Genomic DNA, 25,941 nt, shown 5'->3' on the forward strand with positions numbered 1-25,941 from the left:
GTGCTGTTTGACTTCGCTGGTACGCTGCAAAACTAACGTGCTGATTAGAAAGCTTAGATGCCTGGATAACCAGCGAATGTACGAAAAACGAATGCGCCAACCATCTACTAAATACTTACAGGTGGTCCGAAGCGGCGCTATAGCTCTGCTACCTTCGAGTGGTAGCTGTGTTTCAACGCGGAACGTTGGGTATATGTCTTGGAAATACGCTGTCAGCGTGGTGCCGACGTCTACGGATGAATGTTGTTGCTCCGTAGCTGGAACGAGTCGTACTGTCGAGTGCCCCAAGCGTTGTAGCTCTTGCGCAGCAAGTGATCCACGCGATGGCGAATATCTTGTCTGGAAAGCCCCACGAACAATCGCGAGCGCAGGTCAATGATGACGCGCGCCAGCTTCGCCCCGTGGAAGCAAGGGAACGGGGAGTGCTGGCCTGTGGTTTGGAGCAGCGCCGCAATCTCGGACTGGTACTTCTGAAGAACCAAAAAGCCTTCACACAGACAGTGACGGAAGCGCTTGTAGCCAGGAGAGCCAAGACCACCCATCACATCGACCATCTCCTTCGTCAACTTGAACGGGGCGTCTTCGACGCTGAACATGCCACCAGGTGCGATACCGAGGATGAAGCCGAAATCGATGTGAATCACGCGGCCTTCAGCACTCAGCAAAATGTTGCCATTGTGGCGATCCTTGAGCAGCAGCACGTAGCTGACGATCGAGTACGCTGCCATACTCTCGATGAAGCGGCGTTGAGCCGCGATGAACTCGGAGCTAGAGGGCTCGCCGTAAATGCTGCGGAAGTACTCGAACAGATTGCCGCCCGGGAATGTCTTCTTGAGGTGGTCCAGCGAGCAGGCGTCGGTAATCGTCTCAAGAAGACCGATATTGGCCCCCGTCGCGACAATGCGGTACGTGCGCAGCCACAAGTGCGGCGCCTCAAACTCGAAGATAGATTTGAGCTTGTGAATGAGTTGCATCGTAAACACCTCTTGCCGCAAATCATCGTTTGTCTTGACGATCACAGAGAAGAGGTTCCACCCGGGCAACTTCCCCACAGGAGACTCGCTCTGAATGCGCGCCTTGCGCTCCTCCCAGCTCTCGCCAAACACCTTGCTGTCGTACACGAAGTTCTCGATGCCTAGACGCCCGGCACGTGCCCCAGCACCCATTTTGCTACCACGACTGGGTTGCGGCAAGTGCGGCATCATGCTAGTGTGGCGCCGACTACCGGTTGATGATGATGGTTCTCGTCCACTGGTCGGCAGTGTCATGTGCCGGCCCAAATTGCCGCCGGTGCCAGTAGGTCCTCTGTCGCTCGCAGTCTCTTGGCTATTCAACGAAGGACCGTTGGCGTGTAGCGGGACCAGATCATCCGGGCAGCTCACGGGGCCAGCGAGGCTGCTAGTTGGTGTAGGCGTCGCTAGAGTTGAGTTGCTGCATGGAGAGAGCATTGTTTCTCCGCTCGAGGACACAGCGGAAGCCTCGATTTCGTCCAGAATCGCTGACTCGAAGAACGTCGAGTTACGCGGATGAGAACTGAAGACAAACGGGCGAAGACGATCCGTGTCGCCGTCTTCCAGATCAATTCCGCCAGCACTTTGCACTGGGACAGTCTCCACGAAAATGAGCGTTGGCGCACGCATCTTAGTCGAGAACACCTTGCCTTCTGTCGGCGGGATGCGCACAACTTGATACAGCTCATCGGATGCCGCGCTCAGCGGGTAAAGCGCCGAGGATTGAAGCGTGCTGTTCAGCGTCTCTAACTCGCCCGCCAAGTACTTCCCACGGTCCGACACTGGCTGAATGTGTCGCAGGCGTTCGCTAATCGCTGCCAGTGACTGCACAAAACTCACTTGTTCAAGCACCAGCGATTCAATTCCCGTGCCTGGCGAGTCATCTGACAAATTACTTCCTTCGACATCCAGCGAGTCGTAGAGGATGCTGGACTGGAACTCACACAGCTCGATGCCTGACGCTACCAACTCTGCAGCACAGTTCTCAAACTGCGGCAAGGTGGAAGCGTTGAGCCACCGCTCAATCATGGAGTCCGGCTCCAGCGCAATGAGCTTCTCCATGTCGGCATTAATCTGCCGCAAATCGGCCAAAATCTGTGCTAGCTGGTGCTCGGGGCAGTCGGCAAACACCAAATCCTTCCAGATGCTGAACATCCTCGAGCTGTCCGGCAGTGTGGTGTTCGGGTAGATGAAGCCCAGCAGCGACAGCAGCGTGTGCGGGTGCAGGTTGAGGTAACTCCCGTCCTCCACCGAGGCCTGCACGTGCCAAATGGTCTGCAGCGCGATGCGCGGACAGCGTCTGCAAATGGCGCGGATGTACCGCTGCAGATAGAAAAGTTGCGCTGCGCATCGAGGCGCGGGCTCTGCATCCAGACACTGCACGAGGTGCAGCAGTTGGTACCACAAATTCTCCACGCGGTCCACCGACGTCTCCGTGTAGAACGGGAGCCGCTCACACGCCACGCGGAACAGATGCGGCTTCTTGCGCGTCTGGTACAGAATCTTGATGGTGCGGTTGAGCGTCATGGGGCCGTGTCGGAGCTTGTGCACCGTGCGCGGGAGCATCTCCCGCTGATTCCTGTGTGCAGCATCGCTGCGCGCGACCAGCGAGTCCATGGAAATGCCGCGGCTCGCCATAGGTTCTACAACCCGCTTCGCCGCGCGCAGGTACCCGATGAACTCCTGTCGCTGCGCGCAGTGGTCGCAGCAGCGCCGCGCCGCGCGCAGACCCAAATGCTGCAGGCGCACTCCGCGGTTGCAGTGGCGCGCACAGAACGCGCGCGCGCACGAGCCGCACACGACTCTTCTGGCCATGAGCGGGCGGAAGCGCACGAAGCACTCAGCGCAGCCGGCATCTCCAAGGACCAGCGCGCCGGCCGACAGGTCCGCGGGCGCCGAGGGGACGGACGTCACGTCGGATGCCGCCCCGGGCCGCGCCGGGAACGCGCACGGCGTCGGCGGCGGCCGCATGTCACCCGGGACGATCCGGCGGCCCACGTCGTCGCCGCCGACGCTCTGCGGGTCGGCGGAGGTCTTGGGACGCTGCAGTGCGCGCTCCAGCTGCTGCACCCACAGGTCGCGGTCGCGCGCCGTCTCCGCCGCGCAGAGTAGCAGTTTCTTGGACGTCGTGCGCACCGCGAAGGTGTGCGAGTGTCTCGAGAGCGCGCCGCGGCCGTCCCAGGGCTCCACGGCCTGCACCCAGACCTCGCCGCGTAGCTGCGTGTCCGTCTCGGCGCTTTCTCTGCTGCGGTACCAGCGCAGGCGTGCGCCCTGCAGCACGCAGAAGCGCCACGAGCCCATGTACACGCTGCTGGCGTAGCGCTTGCGCAGGTAGCCGCCGAAGAGCCGCGGCGGCGCGTCCGATTTCGGAGCGGAAGCGCCCGGCATCTCTCTTGCTTATGGGCGACTGATACCGGTCAGAAGAGTGCGGAGTCCCGACGTGACGACGGAGCGAGAGTCTGCACCTGGTTCCCCTCCACTTTCTGCTGGCGATTGGTGACCTGCTGAGCGAGTGCTTGGGGGCCTCGCTGGGGCCTTGACGCTCGACAGGCTAATGAGAAAGAAGCGAGTGCGGAAGCCCGCGCGCATAGACGAGAAAGGGTTGCGTTGGTCGGGTGCAGTAGACTGATTGCTGCAGTGTACTGTTGTTGCTTTGACGGATCGGTCGCAGTAGTGAATTGGCGATGTTGGCTATTGGGGCGGAACGGCTTTTCCCGATCATCGGAGCGGCGTCGTCCTGACGTGTAGACTCCGCCCCATGAAAGCCGGGCTGCGACCAGATGCCGGCACCTTGCAGTCGCCATTGGCCAATGAGCTCTCGTTCGAATGTCTGGAAGAATGCCAACTTCCTTCCGGTCTAATACAGCTTCATCCGAGTCTCCAGCTATATTGACGAGCTGCCACGGACGTTGCTCTCTGGAGAAGGCGTTGCAAATCATCAACAAAGGTTTCGTCCTTGTGGAATCCCAGTGCACAAGCTGCCGCAAAGGAGTTTTGCAAGAAACGGGGGAGGAAGCTGCTGAAAAGTCAGTCGCCAATTTGGGCTCGGAGATGGCGTGTGATTTCGGGACGCTGCCCGGCTCACGTTGGATGTTGCTGGTACATGCGTTAATCCATGTTGGTTTTGCGGTAGCACGAACCCGTTCAAATGACAGAATTGTCGGGTCGATCCGGCGTTTGCCATAACCCAGTCCTGCGTGCGTGACAGAAGTCGAACTCCCTTCAGCGTCTTGAGTCAAGACTCGGGCCACAACTCCACTGAATTACTTACATTGGATTCTCCAAATTGAGGGCCTCGGCGGCGGCAATTGGACTTGGAAGCAACAGGTTTTGCTTGTGCTCCGCGCACATGCTCCGATTGCTCGACTGCTTGGTGTAGCATGAGATCGGATGAGCAGCGATACTGAAGCAAGTCACACCATTCCAAAACATCGAGGCATAGCAATATGGTTGTCTCACGGTATTCAGCTCAAACAGTTGAATATGGGCCCTTACCGGTACATGCAGCGACGGAGATCAACCCAACATGTAGAGACAACTGCATTCACCACTCTTCTCCTTCGTCATGCAAGCAAATCTACATGTACAGGAGTTCATGCTGGTAGTTTTCATGCTGGAGCACGACACCAGGGGGTTTACGGAGTTGGTCCAAAACCAGAATGTAAATCGATTTGTTTCACAACTATTCAACTGCCATGCTGTGAAGAAATAAAACACATTCACATTGTTGTTGTTTCCAAGCACACTAAAAACGCCACTGCGCTTCGCGTGAAAACTATTCACGAAGCCTCCAACGAAACAAATAAAAGGCGCCAGTGCCTGTGCTGACGGCCTTAATTCCTCTTGCGGCGAATATTGCACTTCGACGCTGTAGTTGTCGACATGAGCGCAGACTCTTTGGTGGCCGCATCCGATTTCACCGCAGTGGGAACAGCGGCACTCGTATCGTTCCAAACGCTTGCCTCGCCTGCTACCTCCCCTTGGGTAACACTCTGGCCATCGGACGAGGTACCCTGCTGGGTCGAGTCCGCATTCGAGGATTCTTTGTTGTCATCGTCCGACTTTTCACCCCCGTCGGCTGGAGCCTCCGTAGCGTCTGTGGATTCCTTTTTGTCATCCTCGTCCTTGTCATCGTTCTTGTCATCCCCACTCGACTCGGTTGAGGTGGCAGGGGATTTACTGGCATCGTCGCCGCCATCGCCATTCTCACTAGGAGCCTGTGTCCATTGCGAGGTTTCACTACCATCATCGTTGCCGCTAGATTCCTCTGACGACGCAGAAGACACAGCACCTGTCATCTGACTAGCGTCACCACTCGATTCTGCTGAAGTGGCCGAAGCTGAGCTCGTGCTAGGCGTCGAACCTCCACCCGCCTGGGAAACGTCCCCATTGATGTGGATGTCGCTCTCCGAGTACTGGCACAGAGGCGGAGACGGACCGTCGCCCAGCATGGATGGCTCGCCGTTAGCGTTACCCTGCGACCACTGGCAGATCTTCACCTTGTCGCCGCTCGACTTGACCCAGATATTGCTCAGCGTGGCCTCATCGTTCCAGTTCTTGTTCACCGTCACGACGGCATTGTCCGGGTTCACGATGTACACGTTGGAGACGGACACCTTGCGGGCCTTATCACCGCACGTGCCGCACGAACGGTAGAGCTTGCCGATGTCTTCACCGTAGAAGCCGTCGATCTTGACGGTGCCGAAGCCGTTGTGCTGGATGACCTTGTCGTCGGCCGAGCGAGCGCCGCCTCCCGTGACCGTCGACACACTGGAGGCAGTGCCGCCCTTGATGCTCAAAGCGTCCTCGCACACGTCGTCCCACCAGACATTGTCGATGGTGCAGTCGTGGTCGTCGCAGTGGACACCTTCCATTTGGTTGACGCCGATGATGGCGTTCTTGAGCGTGGCGCCGGCCTCGAGCTGGAAGACAGCTGTGGAGCCGCCGCTTTCGGTTTGACCCTCGCACTTGACGTCGGACCGCTCGAACGTCTGCATCTTGCCGTCGAAGATCTCTCCAGCCTTGATGATGTGGGCCTCGGCGAACTGAACGGTTCCGGTGCTGGTCGGCCAGGTGCCATCGGGGACGGATCCTCCGCTGGTCGACGGTGTGGTGCTGCCGCCGGTACCACTGCCGGTGGTTTGGCTACCGGTGGACGAAGTCTCATCACCCGATGTTTGATTGCCCCCAGACGAAGTAGAAGGAGCATATGTCATGTCCTCACCGCTGTCGTTGTTTTCACTAGACTCCGAAGGTGCTGCAGGTGCCGGAGACCATGGGATCTGACTTCCGCCGGTAGACGTTGCTGAGGTGTCAGAGTTATCATCACTACCACCGTCGTCGTTGCCACTCGACCCCGACGAAGTGACAGGAGCCTCTGTCCACTGGGTTTGAGAAGTGCTGCTGCCGGCGGATGACGTCGCTGGCGCAGAACTCGTGCTCGGTGTCGAGCCTCCTGCTTGTGAAACGTCCTGGTTGATGTGCACATCACTTTCCGAGTACTGACAGAGAGGGGGAGACGGACCGTCGCCCAGGTTAGAGGGGTTGTCACCGCCCTGTGACCATTGGCACACCTTCACATCATCGCCTCCACTGGAAGTTTTCACCCAAATGTTGCTCAAAGTCGCTTGGTCGCCGTAGTTCTTGTTCACAGTGATAACGCTCACCTGAGGGTCTACGGCGTACACGTTCTTCACCGTAACAATGCGAGGGATGTCACCGCACGTGCCGCACGAGCGATACAGCTTACCGAAGTTCTCAGCATAGAAGCCGTCGATGTTGACCGTGCCGAGACCGTTGTGCTGCACCACCTTGTCTGAGGCGGAACGCGCACCGCAGTTGATCACGGTGGTCACGCTGGACGCCGACCCACCCTTGATGCTCAAAGCGTCCTCGCACACGTCGTCCCACCAGACGTTCTCAATGGTGCAGTCGTGGTCGTCGCAGTGCACGCCCTCCTTCTGGTTCTTGCCGATGATGGCGTTCTTGAGGGCGCCGCCGGCCTCCACGAGGAACACGGCCGTGTCCTTCTGGCCCTCGCCCTCAGAGCACGTAATGTCGGAGCGGTCGAAGGTCTGCATCTTACCGTCGAAGACCTCGCCGGCCTTGATCGTGTGTGGTTCCGTGAACTGAACGGCTCCCGTGCTCGTCGGCCACGTGCCATCAGGCACGGTACCGGTCGAAGTTGAAGGCGTGCCCTGGGAAGTCTGGCTGCCTGTTGAGGAGATGGCAGGAGATTGCGTGGTTTGATCGCCAGAGGTCTGACTGCCGTCTGAGGACGAAGCTGGGGTCTGAGTGTTTCCACCGTCATCACTCCCCTCTGAAGAGGTTGCGGTGCCATCATTATTATCGTCATTGTTGCCGCTCGACTCCGACGACGTTGCAGGTGGTTGAGTCCACGACGTCTGACTACCACCTGAAGACTTTGCAGGAGCCTCCGTAGAGTCATTATCCCCACCATCATTTCCACCACTCGACTGAGCTGAGCTCGTGCTAGGCGTCGAACCTCCACCCGCCTGGGAAACGTCCCCATTGATGTGGATGTCGCTCTCCGAGTACTGGCACAGAGGCGGAGACGGACCGTCGCCCAGCATGGATGGCTCGCCGTCAGCGTTACCCTGCGACCACTGGCAGATCTTCACCTTGTCGCCGTTCGACTTGACCCAGATATTGCTCAGCGTGGCCTCATCGTTCCAGTTCTTGTTCACCGTCACGACGGCATTGTCCGGGTTCACGATGTACACGTTGGAGACGGACACCTTGCGGGCCTTATCACCGCACGTGCCGCACGAACGGTAGAGCTTGCCGATGTCTTCACCGTAGAAGCCGTCGATCTTGACGGTGCCGAAGCCGTTGTGCTGGATGACCTTGTCGTCGGCCGAGCGAGCGCCGCCTCCCGTGACCGTCGACACACTGGAGGCAGTGCCGCCCTTGATGCTCAAAGCGTCCTCGCACACGTCGTCCCACCAGACATTGTCGATGGTGCAGTCGTGGTCGTCGCAGTGGACACCTTCCATTTGGTTGACGCCGATGATGGCGTTCTTGAGCGTGGCGCCGGCCTCGAGCTGGAAGACAGCTGTGGAGCCGCCGCTTTCGGTTTGACCCTCGCACTTGACGTCGGACCGCTCGAACGTCTGCATCTTGCCGTCGAAGATCTCTCCAGCCTTGATGATGTGGGCCTCGGCGAACTGAACGGTTCCGGTGCTGGTCGGCCAGGTGCCATCGGGGACGGATCCTCCGCTGGTCGACGGTGTGGTGCTGCCGCCGGTACCACTGCCGGTGGTTTGGCTACCGGTGGACGAAGTCTCATCACCCGATGTTTGATTGCCCCCAGACGAAGTAGAAGGAGCATATGTCATGTCCTCACCGCTGTCGTTGTTTTCACTAGACTCCGAAGGTGCTGCAGGTGCCGGAGACCATGGGATCTGACTTCCGCCGGTAGACGTTGCTGAGGTGTCAGAGTTATCATCACTACCACCGTCGTCGTTGCCACTCGACCCCGACGAAGTGACAGGAGCCTCTGTCCACTGGGTTTGAGAAGTGCTGCTGCCGGCGGATGACGTCGCTGGCGCAGAACTCGTGCTCGGTGTCGAGCCTCCTGCTTGTGAAACGTCCTGGTTGATGTGCACATCACTTTCCGAGTACTGACAGAGAGGGGGAGACGGACCGTCGCCCAGGTTAGAGGGGTTGTCACCGCCCTGTGACCATTGGCACACCTTCACATCATCGCCTCCACTGGAAGTTTTCACCCAAATGTTGCTCAAAGTCGCTTGGTCGCCGTAGTTCTTGTTCACAGTGATAACGCTCACCTGAGGGTCTACGGCGTACACGTTCTTCACCGTAACAATGCGAGGGATGTCACCGCACGTGCCGCACGAGCGATACAGCTTACCGAAGTTCTCAGCATAGAAGCCGTCGATGTTGACCGTGCCGAGACCGTTGTGCTGCACCACCTTGTCTGAGGCGGAACGCGCACCGCAGTTGATCACGGTGGTCACGCTGGACGCCGACCCACCCTTGATGCTCAAAGCGTCCTCGCACACGTCGTCCCACCAGACGTTCTCAATGGTGCAGTCGTGGTCGTCGCAGTGCACGCCCTCCTTCTGGTTCTTGCCGATGATGGCGTTCTTGAGGGCGCCGCCGGCCTCCACGAGGAACACGGCCGTGTCCTTCTGGCCCTCGCCCTCAGAGCACGTAATGTCGGAGCGGTCGAAGGTCTGCATCTTACCGTCGAAGACCTCGCCGGCCTTGATCGTGTGTGGTTCCGTGAACTGAACGGCTCCCGTGCTCGTCGGCCACGTGCCATCAGGCACGGTACCGGTCGAAGTTGAAGGCGTGCCCTGGGAAGTCTGGCTGCCTGTTGAGGAGATGGCAGGAGATTGCGTGGTTTGATCGCCAGAGGTCTGACTGCCGTCTGAGGACGAAGCTGGGGTCTGAGTGTTTCCACCGTCATCACTCCCCTCTGAAGAGGTTGCGGTGCCATCATTATTATCGTCATTGTTGCCGCTCGACTCCGACGGCGTTGCAGGTGGTTGAGTCCACGACGTCTGACTACCACCTGAAGACTTTGCAGGAGCCTCCGTAGAGTCATTATCCCCACCATCATTTCCACCACTCGACTGAGCTGAGCTCGTGCTAGGCGTCGAACCTCCACCCGCCTGGGAAACGTCCCCATTGATGTGGATGTCGCTCTCCGAGTACTGGCACAGAGGCGGAGACGGACCGTCGCCCAGCATGGATGGCTCGCCGTCAGCGTTACCCTGCGACCACTGGCAGATCTTCACCTTGTCGCCGTTCGACTTGACCCAGATATTGCTCAGCGTGGCCTCATCGTTCCAGTTCTTGTTCACCGTCACGACGGCATTGTCCGGGTTCACGATGTACACGTTGGAGACGGACACCTTGCGGGCCTTATCACCGCACGTGCCGCACGAACGGTAGAGCTTGCCGATGTCTTCACCGTAGAAGCCGTCGATCTTGACGGTGCCGAAGCCGTTGTGCTGGATGACCTTGTCGTCGGCCGAGCGAGCGCCGCCTCCCGTGACCGTCGACACACTGGAGGCAGTGCCGCCCTTGATGCTCAAAGCGTCCTCGCACACGTCGTCCCACCAGACATTGTCGATGGTGCAGTCGTGGTCGTCGCAGTGGACACCTTCCATTTGGTTGACGCCGATGATGGCGTTCTTGAGCGTGGCGCCGGCCTCGAGCTGGAAGACAGCTGTGGAGCCGCCGCTTTCGGTTTGACCCTCGCACTTGACGTCGGACCGCTCGAACGTCTGCATCTTGCCGTCGAAGATCTCTCCAGCCTTGATGATGTGGGCCTCGGCGAACTGAACGGTTCCGGTGCTGGTCGGCCAGGTGCCATCGGGGACGGATCCTCCGCTGATCGACGGTGTGGTGCTGCCGCCGGTACCGCTGCCGGTGGTTTGGCTACCGGTGGACGAAGTCTCACCACCCGATATCTGGCTACCACCTACGGGCTCTTGCTTCCACGAGTTTCCGCTCGACTCCGAAGTCTCAGTTGACTCTGAAGAATGATCGGAATTGTTGTCTTCGCTGGTGTCCGACTTCTTGCTCGACGATTTCGATGTGTTGCCGTCGCCAAAAGATAAAGAGTCAGATTTGTCATCTTCGTTATCATCATCGGAGGATGAGTCCGGAGCTTGAGTCCAAGTGTTTCCGCTCGACCCAGCAGGTACTTGTGTCCACGAGTTGGTAGGAGGGCTCGTGGTGTCTTCATCCGAGTCGCCCCTGGACGGAGCTTGCGTCCACGAGTTGGAAGGTGCATCTGTTGCGTCGTCGTCAGACTTTTTGTCGTTGTCCTCGCTGTTTTGATCGTCGGAGTTCTTACTGGCGGCCCACGAAGTGGTTGGGGCATCAGTAGATTGGTCCTGAGTCACAGAACTACCGCTGGTGTACTGTGCCATATCACCCCATGAGTCGTCCGCTAAAGATGTGCTGAGGGTGGCGCCGAGCAGCATCACCACGGAGGCAACCGTGGCAGATCGAACCTTGACCATGGCGAAGGATTGATCAGCAAGGCGTCGTGGATATCCCCCAGAGGTACTGCAGACACTTGCTTGAAGCTGAAGAAGTTGCTAAATGAGCATGGATAATGGAGTTGGTGCTCGCGTTCGATCGCTGGGCTTGCTACGTTGCTTTAGCACACAGGGGCATAGTGCAGGACGCATTGATTCGGCTTCCATGCTGCTTCAGCGTAACACACGATCTAAGTGTACAGATACGTTGGGCTGATTATCGACCACTTGAGTTTGTGAGCGTGTTTCTTTTGCTGGTCGAGGCTTTTCAACTCTACAGCCAAGCACTGCGTACACATTGCAACGAAAATGTGCTCAAGAAAAGGAGGGGAGGGATGGTGCCCAGAGGCTCTGACGATTCGAGGGCTTGCTCCGCAGTTACGTGCGCTACGAGGATTAATATTATGCATGTAGCTTTTTTGGTTGGCATTGGACTAAAGCGACTAACTACATGTGTTGATGGACTAAAACAGCGCATGCACGTATTATTATGGTGTGACGAAGCGAATCAAACGCAGGTTACAACCTGAGGGTGAGGGGAGCGAGATGGGAATGGCATGTAAAGTACCGGCTGAACGTCGCGTCCATTGACCATAGATACGCCCGTCGTCATGCGGAGCACACGCGATAATGATGCTACGTCGCTGTATTTGGGAATCCGTTCACGCCGTTTGTCGGCATTAACTGCTTGCTGTAGTGCTCAAACAGCTATTTTGGAGCGGTGCTTGTGAAACTAGACATGCCTACGAAAGACGGCGTGTCGAAGCCATTCGACGATTAGCTGGAATCGCAAATTACTACTAGCTCCTGTATTTCACGAACAGTAAAAATGAGTCAAACTTGCCAGTGAATACTAGTAAAAGTTTAGTTAAACTGGCCGTTTATGATTCCCGCGCAACGTAAATATGCGTGAAGCACAGCACGCGTTGGTGCAAGAAGCACTGACAATTGATGCCGTCCACACACGATCGGGGTCCTCGCTGGCTGCTGACTCCGCGTTTCTTTCCAGTCGAAGCGTCAAACGAACACCTGTAAAAGCGAAGCGAGCACATCCGGAAGTGCGCAGAAGCAGAAGATTTCTAAAGCGGAGCAAATGCGCTAGGAATCATGTGCTTTGCTTCTTATGTCCTACATGTATAATTGTATTAACTTTCGTTGACCACAAGGCAACCCGAATATTTTAATCTTGTTATATCGGGGCGATACATACATGTATATGTATTTTTGCACCATACAACAAATCAAGGCTTGCTCAATACTTACTAAGTACAAGTCCTGATCTACATGGCCTTATCCTGTCGAGGAACTGCAACAAGCAGCTCCTACGTCCGGCGCTTTTTGGTTCCTTGCATCCGGATGCTCACCAAGAGTGTGGCTGTCCAGCAGCACACATCCCGTTTCCTTTCGTCGTGATATGAACTGCTATTATACCGAGAAAGCGGAAGATGCTACGTCCTCCTTCTAAATTAGAAGTTCTAATTAGTCTGGAAGACACCTTAGACTCATTCTCCAGCTGATACCTCCGCTTCGTCGTGGCGGCGGCCACGTGGGTCGATTTGAGCATTGTTTCTCTTTGACTTTAGCGAGGGCAATTCACAGATTTACGTAACCCCAAGGGCTCTACAGTTATCGGAAGCATACGCGGTTGTTTGAACTCATTTCACGCAATTGTTCCATCGCAAGGCGTCGATTTCTTATTTCAGCTGGGAAATAGCTCCTGACCAAGTGACTTGGAGTGAAAGCGAACGCATATTTGAAGCACCCGGTGGAGTTGTCTCCATTTAATAAACATAGTTACAAATAGGGGTACAGTTGGTATTCCGAAAAGACAATTGCTGGAATCTAGCCTCACCGTTGAACGTGAACGTGGACATGTTAAAGGTTTGAACAATTCTGTGCTTCGCTTTCACACGGAGCTCTCAACGCAACAAATCTAACAGTAAGGCTCTCTGTCTACAATAGAGACCACTCCTTAGTGCCTCGCGCGACGAACTTTGCAGTTCGACACCGGAGATGCCGGGGTTGTAGGTCCGCTCGAGTAGGTTGGTTCGGTAGGAACGGGGGAATCACGGTTCGACTCCTGGCTGGAGTCAGTGGTCGTCGTGGGTGCTGGCGTGGTCTGCGTCTGTGTCGTAGAGCCCCAGCTACCCTGCCAGTTCTGGCTGCCATTCGTGGCTGGGGCCTGCGGACTGCCCTGCCAGTACGAGTTCTGGCCAGCCTGCGTTGGCTGTGGCGCCTCGTTGTTAGGAGCTTGAGAAGGCTGAGTAGGCTGTGGCGCCTCGTTGTTGGGCGCTTGGGTAGGCTGTTGGTTGTTGGACTGATTCGGAGACGGTGTCCACTGGTTGTTTGATTGGTTCGGGGCCGGAGTCCACTGGTTGTTCGATTGGTTCGGGGCCGGAGTCCACTGGTTGTCCGACTGGGTCGACTGCGGAGCATTCGTCGTCTCTGACGTGTCAGTAGACTTAGAGGCTCCGGTCGATTGGTCCGATTGATTGTCATCGGGGGTTGGAGTGCTCGCAGGTGGCGATTGCGGAGCATCCGTCGTCTCTGGCGTGTCGGCTGACTTAGAGGCTCCGGTCGATTGGTCCGATTGATTGTCATCGGGGGTTGGAGTGCTCGCAGGTGGCGATTCTGGGGCGCTTGTGGACTGGGGTGCGGGGGTCCATTCCGAGATACCCTTTGTAGCTTTCGTGTCTTCAGTCGACTGCGGCGCTGGAGTTTCACCCTTCTTAGCCTGATAATCCTGGGTCGGCTCAGGGGCCGTTGAAGTAGTATCGGAGCTACCCGTGCCACCAATGGTGCCCTCCTTAATGGCCGTTTCCTGGTTGCTGCTATTCTCCGTGCTAATGGCTCCATTTTCGATACCCGATTCCTTCTTCAACTCGGGGGACAGCGTCACCGGGTCAGGCGATTCCGTGGCATCCGTTTCCTTGCCAGCAACGACCGAGTCGCCGAGGGTTCCAGCGCGCTCGGACGTGTCGGCTTCGCTGTTGACGTATTTGAAATCGTAGCGGTTGCTCGCGTTTGCGTCGTAGTCGTCCAGGTACGAGTCGCCCGTGTCCTTCAGGTCTGTTGACGTTTTCGACACGCCGGTCTTGTACCCACCAGCCGACGTCGACGAGATCAGCAGGGCCGCGCACACCACCAACGGAGCAAGACGCGTCTTCATCCTCGTTCTCCAGGGCCGCGACGTTCCCGCAAAAAAAAATTCTCGTGCCGGAGAGCGAGTTTTTCCTCTAATGAACAGCGGCGTTTTAGGTGTTCCGTGCAATCGCGCGGGTTTTCCCTGGCACACACGTGTGTGATAAATGGCTCGCTCAGGCTTCAGCTTTCGGATTTGAGTAGGCACTCCGTTAGAGCTCTGACTTGGCTAATACATGCTGACAAATTTTAGGGGTTTATCCAGATGCTTTTGCACCATGTTCTCCTTTGGCCAGAGACCGTCTCCGCAGCGCTACACGCATAGAGTTTCCCATACTCGTCTGCCCAAGCACTAAAAAATAGGACACGGAATGTGCAGCTCGGATAGCCGCGCCTCGTTTCTCAACGCGACCCCATTTGAGCTCGAGCATCCTAGGTGGAGTATGCGAGCGGCGATAGGATTCAAGGATTGGATCGAAGGACTCGCTTTTACCGTTCGTAAGGCGCACAATTGCGGTGCAACCAGGGCTTGTAATGTGCCGTCGTCATGGTGGCGGCAAGCGTAGCGGACATGTTCATTTCCCTGAAGCAGCTGAAGGCTATGAGTCAGTAAATGTTTTTCTTTACAAACGGCAGCTTACATGAGTGCGCTATCACTTCAATCAAAGGACAAGTTCATGTAGGCTGCGCTGCTCGACGCAATCGAATGTTCTGGTCTCCGCGCAACGTCTGAGGCTCAGCAGATCGCGCTGGGGTGCATTACCGGCGCTGGGCAGGCCTCTTGGATCGGTTATAGGGCACAAGCAATGTGCGATTCAGCAGCAACCAGGGCGTATTAATACATGTAGCGATACATGTACTGCACCTATAATCATTCTGTTGCTGCTTTCGTTTCTCCGTTTCGACGCTCGCTTCGCAGCCACAGTGTCGCGCGCAAAGCGAATGGCCAATACATGTATGTTTTTTTATTCAACAACGTTGAGGCGGCCATCTTGCCTGAACCATTCATACCTGAACGTTCAAAGCCACCTGTCCGCTCTTGGCTAGCAAAGCCTAAAGATGCCAAGCTTTTTCTGTCTGCACCTCGTTCTCAAAAGCGCGCCGGTCCACTATCCGGATACGCGCTACATAACGTGCTCGATCTCATGCCACCTTGGTGGCCTTCCCAAACGACTAACGGAAGGCACAAAGCTACGTATTAAAAGGACATGTAGCTTCAAGTTTACAAACATTAGCATTGACTTCACACACATACCTGTACACATAACACTACGGCGGTACATATCTACTGGTTGATCTGCACGTCGCTCTCCGAGTACTGGCACAGCGTGCCCGACGGACCATCGCCCACGTTCGACGGCGTGCTGCCGCCCTGCGACCACTGGCACACCTTCACGTCAGTGCTGCCGTCCGTCGTCTTCACGCGGATGTTCTTCAGCGTGGCCTGGTCGCCGTAGTTCTTGTTCACCGTGACGACGCTCACCAGAGGGTCCACGGCGTACACGTTCTCCACCGTCACGATGCGAGGGATGTCTCCGCACGTGCCGCACGAACGGTAGAGCTTGCCGAACTCCTGCGCGTAGAAGCCGTCGATCTTGACAGTGCCGTAGCCGTTGTGCTGCACCACCTTGTCGGAGGCGTAGCGCGCGCCGCAGTTGGTCACGGTGGTCACGCTGGACGCCGAGCCTCCCTTGATGCTCAAAGCGTCCTCGCACACGTCGTCCCACCAGACGTTCTCGATGGTGCAGTCGTGGTCGTCGCAGTGGACGCCCTCCTTCTGGTTCTTGCCGATGATGGCGTTCTTGAGGGTGCCGCCGGCCTCCACGAGGAATACGGCCGTGTCCTTCTGGCCCTCGCCCTCGGAGCACGTGACGTCGGAGCGCTCGAAGGTCTGCATCTTGCCGTCGAAGACCTCGCCGGCCTTGATCGTGTACGGCTCCTTGTAGAGGACGGTTCCCGTGCTGGCGGGCCACGTGCCGTCGGGCACTGATCCCGTCGAGGTGGACGTGGAGGTGTTGGTGTTGGTGCTGGTGTTGGTGGCAGTCTGCGTGGGCGAGTCACTGTCCGAGCTTTGGGTAGCGGACCCGGCGTTGGAGCTCTGAGTGGTGGATCCGGTACTGGAGCTCTGAACGGTCGATCCAGTGTTGGAGCTGTCGTTGCTGGTGTTGCTGTCGGCGGCACTGGAAACGATCGTCTGCTCTTCGTTCTGCGCGTCGTCGTTGTTCTCTTCCTCTTCTTCTTGGTTCTTGTCGCTGTCGGTATCATCGCTGCTCTTCTTGTCGCTGTCATCATCCGTGTTTTCGGACGCGTTCGACTGCTGCTGCTGCTCCGACTCGTCCGTAGACTTCTCGCTGGACTGCTGCTGCTCGCTTTGGCTAGACTCGCCAGACTCCGTGTTGGCCGGCGCCACCGTGCCAGGCGCAGACGCATCGGACGCATCGGCCGTAGAGTTCGTAGAAACTTGCGACGTCGCCGACGATCCTGTCGAGGAGGAGGCCGTCTCGGTGGAGGTGGACGACCCCGAGGTCCCCGTGGCCTGCGAGACGTCTCCGTTAATGTGCACGTCGCTCTCCGAGTACTGGCACAGCGGAGCGGACGGACCGTCGCCCAGCATGGACGGCTCGCCGTCGGCGTTACCCTGCGACCACTGGCAGATCTTCACCTTGTCGCCGCTCGACTTGACCCAAATGTTGCTCAGCGTGGCCTCATCGTTCCAGTTCTTGTTCACCGTCACGATGGCGTTGCCCGGGTTCACGACGTACACGTTGGAGACGGACACCTTGCGGGCCTTGGCACCGCACGTGCCGCACGAGCGGTAGAGCTTGCTGATGTCCTCGCCGTAGAAGCCGTCGATCTTGACGGAGCCCAGGCCGTTGTGCTGGATGACCTTGTCGTCGGCCGAGCGAGCGCCGCCTCCCGTGACCGTCGACACGCTGGAGGCAGTGCCGCCCTTGATGCTCAAAGCGTCCTCGCACACGTCGTCCCACCAGACATTGTCGATGGTGCAGTCGCTGTTGTCGCAGTGGACACCCTCCATTTGGTTGACGCCGATGATGGCGTTCTTGAGGGTGCCACCGGCCTCCACGAGGAAGACGGCGGTAGACGACCCGCTTTCGGACTGACCGTCACATGAAATGTCCGAGCGCTCGAAGGTCTGCATCTTGCCGTCGAAGACCTCGCCGGCCTTGACCGTGTACGCCTCGGTGTACTGCACGGAACCCGTGCTGGTGGGCCACGTGCCATCGGGAACAGAGGCGGCGGTTGCGGCCGCAATGAGGAGGGCGGCAGACGTTGCGAGAGGCGCAAATGACTTGATCATCGTGGAGGGCAGCAGTGTGATGTAGGTGGGCGTTGGCTCGGGTGCCGTTGGTCGCTTGCTGCTGAAGAGCCGAATTGATTAATGAGGAGTGGCTGACACCGACATCGACTAAAGCTTTAGTCCGGTCGTTAGTCAGGATACGACAGGCACCGAGCAGGAGCACCGGTCGACCATCAGGACGTCGGGCCACCGGGTGTCTTGGTAGCAGCGAAACAACACGCTGATAGAGCTGACGTCCTGGTGGCGAAGATCGGGTGCGCCAGTTGTTTTCCTGCAGCAGTTCTGCTGTTCGGGGTTTGCGGGTGAGCTCACTTGTTTTTCACCGGTCGGCCTTTTCGATTGCCCGTCAAATCCATGACGATCGATCGTGGCTGTCAGAAGCTGAGGCGCGCGGGTGGCAGGAATTGACAAGTTGACGCTTTGGATGCGTGCGTGTTGGTACTCGTGGCGCGGCCTTCCATGGCGAGGAGGTTCCCCACGCGACTACCTCAACATTGGAGGTTGTATGCGTCGGCAGAGCGGCGTCTGTTCGCCGAGCTCAACGATCAAGGTTGTGGTGTCGCTCCTGCAATAAGACGTGTAGTTCTTCATGTGCAAGTACTGTACTCCAGACGCACTTGTTCTGCTTCACGGCATCATATTCGGGAGATGCAAGCGATCAGCCCGGCGTCGGCTGGTGTTCTCCATCTGCAGGCCTGAAAAAGCGATGCGAGTCGCTGCAAGCACGCCTTGGCGGTCACCACCCAGCTGCTCCCCTGGCAATCAACCCCCACTGGACAAGGCTCTCATACACGTAGTATGGTGTCGTACTGTATAATGCTACTGGTCGCGGCTCAACACGCCGTGTGGTGCGGCTCCACATCTTGCCGGATTGCGGAAATTCTTTCAGTGCAATCTGCTGCTGCACTATTGATGACAGCGAGCGATGTGTTTTTCGTATGGAGGCAAACATCAATGGTAAATAATACTGTACCATGCGGGGGGCTCAGACCAGCTTGGGAGTGCAATTTACAGCTCGCGCTGGCGTGCTTGCTAGCTTGTTTTGAGTCGACCGACTGACATGAAGCTTTGTGCCGTCGAGTCGTTCAGGTGTCGCGTAGGCCGACACTAAAGAATATCGTGCGGCGCCAACACTACAACACTACGAGCCTTGCCTGCGCGGGTCGATGGAACCCGGAGTCCGTATCAATACTGCGCGACTCACTCATCAGCCGCTATCGCGGACACGAAGACAACCAAACGCAGTCGAGACTGTCCAATCCGTCACTCGCCGTAATGGGTCAGCTAGTGCCGATGTCGAAAAGAGACAAGACTGGTAGCGACCGAAGGCTTTACAATCGAGTCTGTGCTGAATGAGCTCGTGCGCGAAGCTGCGTGTGGTGTTCGAGCAGCGATATAGTGATGTCAATCAGCAATCTTGTCGACTAATGCAACCATCGGAACAGCTGTGCACATCTTCAAGGAGCAACCCCCTCGACAATCGACGTGCATTCGTCTGTTTGGCTTCCACCCCCGAGCGCAGATTCGGGATCCAAGCGGAATTCGAGCGGATCATGGCGCAAGCGCTCTGGAACCAGTTGTTCGCATTCGATCGTGCTAGACCATTTCATGCCGTACTATCAAGTACCTCTCGTACTGGAGGCTAGAGTAGTGAAGCACTGTCGTGCTCGCTTGCTGAAGGCAAACCGAACTCATCTTTTGATTACTCGAAACCCATATATGTCTTATCACACGCAACAACGGTGGAGCTAGAATATCACACTACGGTGCTTCTCTCTATCTCCCCCACACTCTAGCACATACATATATCGCCACACTTTTTACACATCTACTGGTTGATCTGCACGTCGCTCTCCGAGTACTGGCACAGCGTGCCCGACGGACCATCGCCCACGTTCGACGGCGTGCTGCCGCCCTGCGACCACTGGCACACCTTCACGTCAGTGCTGCCGTCCGTCGTCTTCACGCGGATGTTCTTCAGCGTGGCCTGGTCGCCGTAGTTCTTGTTCACCGTGACGACGCTCACCAGAGGGTCCACGGCGTACACGTTCTCCACCGTCACGATGCGAGGGATGTCTCCGCACGTGCCGCACGAACGGTAGAGCTTGCCGAACTCCTGCGCGTAGAAGCCGTCGATCTTGACGGTGCCGTAGCCGTTGTGCTGCACCACCTTGTCGGAGGCGTAGCGCGCGCCGCAGTTGGTCACGGTGGTCACGCTGGACGCCGAGCCTCCCTTGATGCTCAAAGCGTCCTCGCACACGTCGTCCCACCAGACGTTCTCGATGGTGCAGTCGTGGTCGTCGCAGTGGACGCCCTCCTTCTGGTTCTTGCCGATGATGGCGTTCTTGAGGGTGCCGCCGGCCTCCACGAGGAATACGGCCGTGTCCTTCTGGCCCTCGCCCTCGGAGCACGTGACGTCGGAGCGCTCGAAGGTCTGCATCTTGCCGTCGAAGACCTCGCCGGCCTTGATCGTGTACGGCTCCTTGTAGAGGACGGTTCCCGTGCTGGCGGGCCACGTGCCGTCGGGCACTGATCCCGTCGAGGTGGACGTGGAGGTGTTGGTATTGGTGCTGGTGTTGGTGGCAGTCTGCGTGGGCGAGTCACTGTCCGAGCTTTGGGTAGCGGACCCGGCGTTGGAGCTCTGAGTGGTGGATCCGGTACTGGAGCTCTGAACGGTCGATCCAGTGTTGGAGCTGTCGCTGCTGGTGTTGCTGTCGGCGGCACTGGAAACGATCGTCTGCTCTTCGTTCTGCGCGTCGTCGTTGTTCTCTTCCTCTTCTTCTTGGTTCTTGTCGCTGTCGGTATCATCGCTGCTCTTCTTGTCGCTGTCATCATCCGTGTTTTCGGACGCGTTCGACTGCTGCTGCTGCTCCGACTCGTCCGTAGACTTCTCGCTGGACTGCTGCTGCTCGCTTTGGCTAGACTCGCCAGACTCCGTGTTGGCCGGCGCCACCGTGCCAGGCGCAGACACATCGGACGCATCGGACGCATCGGCCGTAGAGTTCGTAGAAACTTGCGACGTCGCCGACGATCCTGTCGAGGAGGAGGCCGTCTCGGTGGAGGTGGACGACCCCGAGGTCCCCGTGGCCTGCGAGACGTCTCCGTTAATGTGCACGTCGCTCTCCGAGTACTGGCACAGCGGAGCGGACGGACCGTCGCCCAGCATGGACGGCTCGCCGTCGGCGTTACCCTGCGACCACTGGCAGATCTTCACCTTGTCGCCGCTCGACTTGACCCAGATATTGCTCAGCGTGGCCTCATCGTTCCAGTTCTTGTTCACCGTCACGATGGCGTTGCCCGGGTTCACGACGTACACGTTGGAGACGGACACCTTGCGGGCCTTGGCACCGCACGTGCCGCACGAGCGGTAGAGCTTGCTGATGTCCTCGCCGTAGAAGCCGTCGATCTTGACGGAGCCCAGGCCGTTGTGCTGGATGACCTTGTCGTCGGCCGAGCGAGCGCCGCCTCCCGTGACCGTCGACACGCTGGAGGCAGTGCCGCCCTTGATGCTCAAAGCGTCCTCGCACACGTCGTCCCACCAGACATTGTCGATGGTGCAGTCGCTGTTGTCGCAGTGGACACCCTCCATTTGGTTGACGCCGATGATGGCGTTCTTGAGGGTGCCACCGGCCTCCACGAGGAAGACGGCGGTAGACGACCCGCTTTCGGACTGACCGTCACATGAAATGTCCGAGCGCTCGAAGGTCTGCATCTTGCCGTCGAAGACCTCGCCGGCCTTGACCGTGTACGCCTCGGTGTACTGCACGGAACCCGTGCTGGTGGGCCACGTGCCATCGGGAACAGAGGCGGCGGTTGCGGCCGCAATGAGGAGGGCGGCAGACGTTGCGAGAGGCGCAAATGACTTGATCATCGTGGAGGGCAGCAGTGTGATGTAGGTGGGCGTTGGCTCGGGTGCCGTTGGTCGCTTGCTGCTGAAGAGCCGAATTGATTAATGAGGAGTGGCTGACACCGACATCGACTAAAGCTTTAGTCCGGTCGTTAGTCAGGATACGACAGGCACCGAGCAGGAGCACCGGTCGACCATCAGGACGTCGGGCCACCGGGTGTCTTGGTAGCAGCGAAACAACACGCTGATAGAGCTGACGTCCTGGTGGCGAAGATCGGGTGCGCCAGTTGTTTTCCTGCAGCAGTTCTGCTGTTCGGGGTTTGCGGGTGAGCTCACTTGTTTTTCACCGGTCGGCCTTTTCGATTGCCCGTCAAATCCATGACGATCGATCGTGGCTGTCAGAAGCTGAGGCGCGCGGGTGGCAGGAATTGACAAGTTGACGCTTTGGATGCGTGCGTGTTGGTACTCGTGGCGCGGCCTTCCATGGCGAGGAGGTTCCCCACGCGACTACCTCAACATTGGAGGTTGTATGCGTCGGCAGAGCGGCGTCTGTTCGCCGAGCTCAACGATCAAGGTTGTGGTGTCGCTCCTGCAATAAGACGTGTAGTTCTTCATGTGCAAGTACTGTACTCCAGACGCACTTGTTCTGCTTCACGGCATCATATTCGGGAGATGCAAGCGATCAGCCCGGCGTCGGCTGGTGTTCTCCATCTGCAGGCCTGAAAAAGCGATGCGAGTCGCTGCAAGCACGCCTTGGCGGTCGCCACCCAGCTGCTCCCCTGGCAATCAACCCCCACTGGACAAGGCTCTCATACACGTAGTATGGTGTCGTACTGTATAATGCTACTGGTCGCGGCTCAACACGCCGTGTGGTGCGGCTCCACATCTTGCCGGATTGCGGAAATTCTTTCAGTGCAATCTGCTGCTGCACTATTGATGACAGCGAGCGATGTGTTTTTCGTATGGAGGCAAACATCAATGGTAAATAATACTGTACCATGCGGGGGGCTCAGACCAGCTTGGGAGTGCAATTTACAGCTCGCGCTGGCGTGCTTGCTAGCTTGTTTTGAGTCGACCGACTGACATGAAGCTTTGTGCCGTCGAGTCGTTCAGGTGTCGCGTACACCAAAAAAATGAGATACTTGATAGTACGGCACGAAATGGTCTAGCACGAACGAATGCGAACAACTGGTTCCAGAGCGCTTGCGCCATGATCCGCTCGAATTCCGCTTGGATCCCGAATCTGCGCTCGGGGGTGGAAGCCAAACAGACGAATGCACGTCGATTGTCGAGGGGGTTGCTCCTTGAAGATGTGCACAGCTGTTCCGATGGTTGCATTAGTCGACAAGATTGCTGATTGACATCACTATATCGCTGCTCGAACACCACACGCAGCTTCGCGCACGAGCTCATTCAGCACAGACTCGATTGTAAAGCCTTCGGTCGCTACCAGTCTTGTCTCTTTTCGACATCGGCACTAGCTGACCCATTACGGCGAGTGACGGATTGGACAGTCTCGACTGCGTTTGGTTGTCTTCGTGTCCGCGATAGCGGCTGATGAGTGAGTCGCGCAGTATTGACACGGACTCCGGGTTCCATCGACCCGCGCAGGCAAGGCTCGTAGTGTTGTAGTGTTGGCGCCGCACGATATTCTTTAGTGTCGGCCTACGCGACACCTGAACGACTCGACGGCACAAAGCTTCATGTCAGTCGGTCGACTCAAAACAAGCTAGCAAGCACGCCAGCGCGAGCTGTAAATTGCACTCCCAAGCTGGTCTGAGCCCCCCGCATGGTACAGTATTATTTACCATTGATGTTTGCCTCCATACGAAAAACACATCGCTCGCTGTCATCAATAGTGCAGCAGCAGATTGCACTGAAAGAATTTCCGCAATCCGGCAAGATGTGGAGCCGCACCACACGGCGTGTTGAGCCGCGACCAGTAGCATTATACAGTACGACACCATACTACGTGTATGAGAACCTTGTCCAGCGGGGGTTGATTGCCAGGGGAGCAGCTGGGTGGTGACCGCCAAGGCGTGCTTGCAGCGACTCGCATCGCTTTTTCAGGCCTGCAGATGGAGAACACCAGCCGACGCCGGGCTGATCGCTTGCATCTCCCGAATATGATGCCGTGAAGCAGAATAAGTGCGTCTGGAGTACAGTACTTGCACATGAAGAACTACACGTCTTATTGCAGGAGCGACACCACAACCTTGATCGTTGAGCTCGGCGAACAGACGCCGCTCTGCCGACGCATACAACCTCCAATGTTGAGGTAGTCGCGTGGGGAACCTCCTCGCCATGGAAGGCCGCGCCACGAGTACCAACACGCACGCATCCAAAGCGTCAACTTGTCAATTCCTGCCACCCGCGCGCCTCAGCTTCTGACAGCCACGATCGATCGTCATGGATTTGACGGGCAATCGAAAAGGCCGACCGGTGAAAAACAAGTGAGCTCACCCGCAAACCCCGAACAGCAGAACTGCTGCAGGAAAACAACTGGCGCACCCGATCTTCGCCACCAGGACGTCAGCTCTATCAGCGTGTTGTTTCGCTGCTACCAAGACACCCGGTGGCCCGACGTCCTGATGGTCGACCGGTGCTCCTGCTCGGTGCCTGTCGTATCCTGACTAACGACCGGACTAAAGCTTTAGTCGATGTCGGTGTCAGCCACTCCTCATTAATCAATTCGGCTCTTCAGCAGCAAGCGACCAACGGCACCCGAGCCAACGCCCACCTACATCACACTGCTGCCCTCCACGATGATCAAGTCATTTGCGCCTCTCGCAACGTCTGCCGCCCTCCTCATTGCGGCCGCAACCGCCGCCTCTGTTCCCGATGGCACGTGGCCCACCAGCACGGGTTCCGTGTAGTACACCGAGGCGTACACGGTCAAGGCCGGCGAGGTCTTCGACGGCAAGATGCAGACCTTCGAGCGCTCGGACATTTCGTGCGAGGGCCAGACGGAAAGCGGGTCGTCCACAGCCGTGTTCCTCGTGGAGGCCGGCGGCACCCTCAAGAACGCCATCATCGGCAAGAACCAAATGGAGGGTGTCCACTGCGACAACAGCGACTGCACCATCGACAATGTCTGGTGGGACGACGTGTGCGAGGACGCTTTGAGCATCAAGGGCGGCACTGCCTCCAGCGTGTCGACGGTCACGGGAGGCGGCGCTCGCTCGGCCGACGACAAGGTCATCCAGCACAACGGCCTGGGCTCCGTCAAGATCGACGGCTTCTACGGCGAGGACATCAGCAAGCTCTACCGCTCGTGCGGCACGTGCGGTGCCAAGGCCCGCAAGGTGTCCGTCTCCAACGTGTACGTCGTGAACCCGGGCAACGCCATCGTGACGGTGAACAAGAACTGGAACGATGAGGCCACGCTGAGCAACATTTGGGTCAAGTCGAGCGGCGACAAGGTGAAGATCTGCCAGTGGTCGCAGGGTAACGCCGACGGCGAGCCGTCCATGCTGGGCGACGGTCCGTCCGCTCCGCTGTGCCAGTACTCGGAGAGCGACGTGCACATTAACGGAGACGTCTCGCAGGCCACGGGGACCTCGGGGTCGTCCACCTCCACCGAGACGGCCTCCTCCTCGACAGGATCGTCGGCGACGTCGCAAGTTTCTACGAACTCTACGGCCGATGCGTCCGATGCGTCCGATGTGTCTGCGCCTGGCACGGTGGCGCCGGCCAACACGGAGTCTGGCGAGTCTAGCCAAAGCGAGCAGCAGCAGTCCAGCGAGAAGTCTACGGACGAGTCGGAGCAGCAGCAGCAGTCGAACGCGTCCGAAAACACGGATGATGACAGCGACAAGAAGAGCAGCGATGATACCGACAGCGACAAGAACCAAGAAGAAGAGGAAGAGAACAACGACGACGCGCAGAACGAAGAGCAGACGATCGTTTCCAGTGCCGCCGGCAGCAACACCAGCAGCGACAGCTCCAACACTGGATTGACCGTTCAGAGCTCCAGTACCGGATCCACCACTCAGAGCTCCAGTACCGGATCCACCACTCAGAGCTCCAACGCCGGGTCCGCTACCCAAAGCTCGGACAGTGACTCGCCCACGCAGACTGCCACCAACACCAGCACCAACACCAACACCTCCACGTCCACCTCGACGGGATCAGTGCCCGACGGCACGTGGCCCGCCAGCACGGGAACCGTCCTCTACAAGGAGCCGTACACGATCAAGGCCGGCGAGGTCTTCGACGGCAAGATGCAGACCTTCGAGCGCTCCGACGTCACGTGCTCCGAGGGCGAGGGCCAGAAGGACACGGCCGTATTCCTCGTGGAGGCCGGCGGCACCCTCAAGAACGCCATCATCGGCAAGAACCAGAAGGAGGGCGTCCACTGCGACGACCACGACTGCACCATTGAGAACGTCTGGTGGGACGATGTGTGCGAGGACGCTTTGAGCATCAAGGGCGGCTCGGCGTCCAGCGTGACCACCGTGACCAACTGCGGCGCGCGCTACGCCTCAGACAAGGTGGTGCAGCACAACGGCTACGGCACCGTCAAGATCGACGGCTTCTACGCGCAGGAGTTCGGCAAGCTCTACCGTTCGTGCGGCACGTGCGGAG

General features: G+C 57.9%; 3 protein-coding genes across 3 annotated transcripts; all 3 read right to left on the reverse strand.

The window, feature by feature from the left end:
- Positions 1-230: 230 nt before the first annotated feature.
- On the reverse strand, positions 231-3,398 carry KRP23_13616 (Phosphatidylinositol 4-kinase beta; the record flags this gene model as incomplete). The annotated part of the gene is made up of 1 exon (XM_067884347.1): positions 231-3,398. The coding sequence occupies one exon, from the start codon at positions 3,396-3,398 to the stop codon at positions 231-233; it is 3,168 nt and encodes a 1,055-aa protein (XP_067738374.1).
- A 1,445-nt stretch (positions 3,399-4,843) lies between these two features.
- Positions 4,844-5,308, reverse strand: KRP23_13617 (uncharacterized protein; the record flags this gene model as incomplete). Its single annotated transcript, XM_067884349.1, has 1 exon — positions 4,844-5,308. The coding sequence occupies one exon, from the start codon at positions 5,306-5,308 to the stop codon at positions 4,844-4,846; it is 465 nt and encodes a 154-aa protein (XP_067738375.1).
- Positions 5,309-13,019: 7,711 nt separating this feature from the next.
- On the reverse strand, positions 13,020-14,216 carry KRP23_13618 (uncharacterized protein; the record flags this gene model as incomplete). Its single annotated transcript, XM_067884350.1, has 1 exon — positions 13,020-14,216. The coding sequence occupies one exon, from the start codon at positions 14,214-14,216 to the stop codon at positions 13,020-13,022; it is 1,197 nt and encodes a 398-aa protein (XP_067738376.1).
- Positions 14,217-25,941: the final 11,725 nt, after the last annotated feature.

This window comes from Phytophthora ramorum, assembly GCF_020800215.1.
Source record: "Phytophthora ramorum isolate Pr-102 chromosome Unknown Phyram_PR-102_s0018, whole genome shotgun sequence".
Taxonomy (NCBI): domain Eukaryota; phylum Oomycota; class Peronosporomycetes; order Peronosporales; family Peronosporaceae; genus Phytophthora; species Phytophthora ramorum.